Source organism: Pagrus pagrus (genome assembly GCF_965226575.1).
Source record: "Pagrus pagrus genome assembly, chromosome: 18".
Classification (NCBI taxonomy): Eukaryota; Metazoa; Chordata; class Actinopteri; order Spariformes; family Sparidae; genus Pagrus; species Pagrus pagrus.
The window spans coordinates 7,326,544-7,332,514 of NC_140202.1; the positions used below are offsets into that span (position 1 = coordinate 7,326,544).

At 39.5% G+C, this 5,971-nt stretch overlaps 1 protein-coding gene across 1 annotated transcript; it reads right to left on the reverse strand.

Moving 5' to 3' along the window:
- Nucleotides 1-406: 406 nt before the first annotated feature.
- Nucleotides 407-5,759, reverse strand: LOC311273722 (glucosamine-6-phosphate deaminase 2). The gene is made up of 7 exons (XM_084380935.1): nt 5,678-5,759; nt 5,116-5,251; nt 4,930-5,031; nt 3,325-3,507; nt 3,002-3,186; nt 2,589-2,763; nt 407-1,668 (listed from the first exon to the last, which is right to left on the reverse strand). The coding sequence occupies exons 2-7, from the start codon at nt 5,237-5,239 to the stop codon at nt 1,610-1,612; spliced, it is 828 nt and encodes a 275-aa protein (XP_084237061.1). The 5' UTR covers nt 5,240-5,251; nt 5,678-5,759; the 3' UTR covers nt 407-1,609.
- Nucleotides 5,760-5,971: the final 212 nt, after the last annotated feature.

Consider the following 5,971-nt stretch of genomic DNA (forward strand, 5'->3'; position numbering starts at 1 on the left):
TGTATCATTTACCGTCTTCAACATAATGGTTGTATTAATAGGACTGAAACATGAATTATGAATCATGAATCATGAATTTATCAAGAGAAAGGGGAAAAAAAGTATTCATTATCTGCTTTAGTTATTCACCTGTGAGTCGACAGTAACTGTATGTTATTGATGGAAGTTACTTGTTGATGCACACTTGCTTTGTGGAAAATGTATTTTAAAAAGAAAAACATATAAAAGAAGTACACATGATTCACTGCCGATTTCAAGTCTTAGGAATGACTGACCCCCTGTGGAGAACAATGGAACTGCATCACAGCATAGAAGGATGAGAGTGTTTCTGATACTGTCATCTGTCAGCATTATCCACTTCAACTTTGAATATGTGTCTCATAAAAGATAAGTATGAAGCAAAGGATTCTTAGCAAAGTTTTTTTTATTGTCATTACAAAATAAAGACTTAAAAACTACAGTATACTGTATGTACACAAACACTGACCGGAAGTCATTGTAACAACCTGATAAAGAGAAGGAGTGACGTTATGATAAAGCAAACTAAGGTAGGAATGTTGTAACCCAACACTACAGGTGTAAATGAATCAAGCTATTGCACTGGACATAAAGAAAAGCCTGAAAAGGATACTGACTAACTGATGTGTTGAAGAGATCATGAATTCAGATGCTATATGACAGGAAACAGTGAGTTGTAAGTAACTGGGGTAGAAAATATCATCAAGGTCTACTTTACATTTTGTCTGATATTACTTAACATGCATAGGACACGATATAGAGGTTGGACCAAAGACCAATGAAATTTGTAGTTCTGCTCTGGACATGCAACATCCACTGCATGTCTCTGGCTCTTCCTGAGGTGTCTTCCATCTTTTTTCCCCTGTGTACAGGGTTTTTGTTCAATACAGCAAGCTTTTCCTCACTGAAATCAAGAGTCTAAGGATAGAGGATATCATGTCAACTGAGAAACTCTGTTCACTGATGAAGACCCCACAATAGTGAAAAACTCTGAAAGAAGCTAATAAGTGGACCTTTAGCTCAAATCATGTTGTGACATTAGTATTGGAAATTACCCATAATGCACTGTGGATGTGCTTCATAAGTGTAAAAACAAAAGGTCACTTCTCATTACATTTATTTGTGAGAAGTAAGTGTGTTAAGTGCTCATTGGTTTGATAGATTTTATGTAGTATAATATTTTATGTATTTGGTTCCTTTGGCCAATCATTGATGAAAAACCAAAGCTTGGTTCACTTCACACCCCGACCTCAACCACCAGCACGGGTTCAAAACAGTAAACTGGTTCAATATTTTAAATGTTAAGTGTGAAACAAACTCTCCTGTTGATGAGAGCAGCCATTTTATAATTACATCTAAAATTCAAGACACCTGATCATTTATTACCTCTCATTAAAGATGCAAACAATCTGAAGCTTACATCATCCAAAGGCAGCTCAAGTCTTTAACTGAGCAATATGCACAGGAAACACAGGCACAACAGTTCCTAAGGTTTACAACAGTACCAGAATAATAAGGCTGCCCATTCAGGTAGTATCCAGGGATCTGACCATGTTGACATCTTAACTTGGCTTCCTTGGTGATCTCTGTGTTACTGGTCCTTTATGCTGAGCACCGGGTCCACCAGTTTGTTATGAACGTGCATTAAACCTGCAATGAAAATAAATAGGATCAAAAGAAAAAGTATGTAAGACACACGCACAGTTACTGCAGAATATTACTGAAATGACAACGGTAGTACTCTTTGTAATATTGTGCAACAAAAGATTTTGCCATAGACAGAAATGCAGCTGTTTGTTACGATTCAGTAAAACATTGACTATAAGTTTGTGTGCAGAAATATAAGAAAGTGTTTCGTTTAACTTAAGATCCTTCAGAATTGCTTTTTGACTCTAGTGTACTAGATAGTACACCACAGATCAGTTTTACATAATGATCGGGGATAAAAGATGCGTTTCTCTGTCCATTCTGATCTGTAAGGTGAGTTAAAGTAAATATAAAGTAAAATGGAAGCAGAGCGCATACCTCTGCCAAGACACAACGGTACCCTTTTGTGCTTACTTAGATAGCAGCCACCTAAATCCACCTGACCCCCCCCCCCCAATCAAAATCCATTCATTATTCCCTTACAAATTAACGAAAATGTTGAAGAATGTGAGATAAAATTCCTTGATCTGGCTTAAGTTTCATGGAGATTTGTTCCGTAGTTTTTGTATAATCCTGCTGACAAACCAACCAACACAAACAGACATGGGTGAAAAACATAACCTCCTTGTAATAAATAAAAGGGGAAAACACCAAATAAGAGTCTGCCGGGCTGAGCCTGCGTGTCACTCTAGTGCTTTTGTGTTAATAAGCTGCCTGTCATTAAATTGGAGGCCCGCCATCCCCTGGACAATAGACTGTTTTGTGCAATTTGCTACTTCAGGTCAGTACTTCACTGTTTGCTGCTGATTAAATTGTATTACAATCATGAGAGGAGATTCTAATATTTTGCACACCACATTTATATCAATGAACACATTTCTCCTGATCATTCAGAATAAGGATGGTGCTGGTGTTGTAGGCACCTTTGAAGTATTTGACCGTTTTGACTCGTAGCTCCAGGGTGGCGTCTTCGTCACAAACGAAGATGGTACGCGGGTGCTGCTGGAAGGCTGAGACTGTCCACATGTGGTTCACTCCCTCCTCTATGGCTTTATACAGAGCAAAGGCTTTGTGTGCTCCTGTGATCAGAATCATCACCTGAGCAGAGGAACAGCAACAGCGTTAGACTTTACTGTTTACCCTGGAGAGTAGAAAGATTAAGGGCGAGGCAACATACTGTATATTCTTTAAATAGATGATCTCATTGAAACTCGGTTTTAAGGTATATACAAATGTGCATACAATCTATAGTACAGATTATCTTTACATGGTTTGTTTTGTTTAAGTATGTTTTGCAGGACAATGGAGGAATGAATTAACTGCTTTTCAACCTGACCTCCTTGGCATCCATGACAGTTCCCACACCCACAGTCAGAGCCATGGTGGGAACCTTGGAGAGGTTGTTGCCAAAGAAGCGAGCATTGGCCACAATGGTGTCCTTAGCCAGGGTTTTCACTCTGGTCCTGGAAACAAGGCTAGAACCTGGCTCGTTGAATGCTATGTGACCGTCAGGACCGATTCCTATACAGAGAGACAATGAGAAGGAACCAACAGAGACTGAGCACACAAGAGGTGAAATGATCCCTGACATCTCCAACAGGCTCTACCTGACTGATGAGAAATGGTTGACAATACAATATTTAAAGTCAAGGGCCTGACCTCCTACAAACAACTCAATTCCTCCGGCCTCTGCAATCTTCTGCTCGTAAGCCTGACACTCTGCCACCAGGTCTTCTGCGTTTCCATCCAGGATGTGAGCATTGGCTGGATCAATGTCAATGTGCTTGAAGAAGTTGTTCCACATGTAGGAGTGATAGCTCTCTGGATGACCACGAGGTAGACCTGGACAAAAAAAAGGGGCTTTCTTTTTCTATTTGCCATGAATCCAGCTGTGAAGACAGATGATATTGGTACTACCTTAAGGGCCTGATAAACACTAATTCCTTGACCATTTCATCCATCTGACATGAAATAAAGCTGTAAGACTGCTGTTATCCGAGGTGTATAGGGGTCTAAAATCATTGCACAGCCAAGTGCTGCACCTGAGGGCTTGCACTTGTCCTGCTATTACTGTCTCTATGTACATGAGTTTAACTGGACAAAGACTTTATGGGGAATGCAACAAATTTAGAGGCTTTTCAGACCTGATGTTACCATCCATCCTGAGCGATCCGATAACAAGTGGACACTCTTAAATACACGTTTGAACACCTGTACACAAAGATCCAATGAGGACAAATTTGAGATCCAATCACCTCACCTCAAAATGTGGTCTGGGCCACATGTAACCCCATTCTTATACCAGTGTGTACGGTCATATGTCTTGGGCCACATTGACGGACGGTCGACTAAACGGACGTCCTCTGTGTAACAAGAAGCCACAACAACAGGCAGAATGGACAACACACTGTCTGACTTCAGTGTGGTTCTCTGTAATGACAAATACATTCATGGGCTCTCATAACCGGCCAATGTTAGCAGCAGATGTTTGTGAACGCTGATCTAACCACTGTACTGGTAGCTGCACCCGGGTCCCTTACAAATCATGCAAAATCAATTATTTGTGAGTTGTTATATAAATGCTGTTAAACACCATCTTTGACAAATTTGGAATCATTCAAGCCTTCTTGTAAATTGATCACTACATGCAATACATTAACTTGTTTCTTTTTGCTGTGAGACAATGTTTCAACTGTTGTCACTATTTACACTAAATTTAGTAAGAGATAAGATATTTTAACGGTAAACGTGACAAATTTTACAAATATAGTAACAGTAACCAATATAATCTAATTCTTTGTCACCTGTGAAGAAGACCCCAGCCTCCCTTAAAAAAAATAATCAAAAAAATAACACTAAATTCTGTGATGTGTTTTTACAATTTCAGCATTTGTTATATATTAAATTATTTCTTTCTTTGTTTAAAAAACTTTGAATCAATTTGATCCAGTTATTTACGATCAAGCCGTCACTTGTGCCAGGTGTGAACCGGCAGGACTCAGATCCACTCGTGATGGGATCACTCCGAACAGATGGTAACACCGGGTCTGAACAGCCTTTTAAGTGTAAGTACATGCTGCAGGTTAAAGTAGAGTGAGTACACCACTCTTTTACTATGCATCATCTCTACAGCATGTACTGAGACGATGGCTTGCCTCCAATATAACAGGATATTCTCCCATGTGCCAACTCCTTAAATATTCTTATAAAACTTCAAGGCTGCCTACCAATCTATAGTGCTTCATTCTGAGGCGCATAACTCACCAACGTATTCATCCATGTTGAACGTTTTCACATATTTGAATGAAATATCTCCACTTCTGTAGTATTCAATTAACTTCTGGTAACAGCCATAAGGAGTGCTGCCTGGAAGAAAGGCGACATGTTAACACACAGCCTGCAGTGACAGAACCAGTGTGATCGCAGTGACAGTGTGTGAGTGGAGCCCACCTGTAGGTAAGCCCAGAGTGAAGTATCTGTCAGCAGACGGCTTGAACTGGATGATTCTGTTGCGGATGTATTTTGCTGCCCACTCACTGGCCAGGTTATAGTCGTCCAGTATGACGAGCCTCATTGTACCAGATTACTAAATCAATGAGAAGAGTTTACAGCTGGTTACACGGTTTAAATCACCAGATGCTCTATCAGCGCCATGGACATCTGAAGATACACTGACAGTATGAGACACACAGATGGTGTGTTATCAAAGTAAGTACATTACATCGTGTCACTTATTGAAAACACCGTGTTGAATATAGGTCTGCCTCAGTGAGTGCGGGCTGTTATACACCATCAGCAGTCTGTTACAGTTCTTCTTCACATCCGTATGCTAACATTGAGCTCGGCCACACAGCGGCCACTTTTACCAAGCGAAGCGACTTCAACAGAAGCAGATTCTTCCGAGTTTAATGTACATTTACTGCTGACAGGTCAGTCATGCAGCTCAGCTCATCTAAAACTACTAATTACTTGTAAACATGAAGTGCACAAATGAAAAATGAGGTGTCTTTACCTGCTATAGTACGCTGTTTAGAAGACGGGAAGTCATGCGTTAGAACAAGAAGCCTGTTTTTATCACGTGATCTGCCAAATACTGGTCAGGTGACTTCACCGAGAATATATGGAGGGCCGTGTGTGTCAAAACAGTAATAATAATAATAATAATAATAGTAATAATAACTACATTTATACTACTGCTATTCCTACTACTACACTGATAATAATAATGCCAATAATAATATAATTATTATTACTATTATAATAATGATAGTAATAATGTTAATAATCATATTAATAACAAGATTGT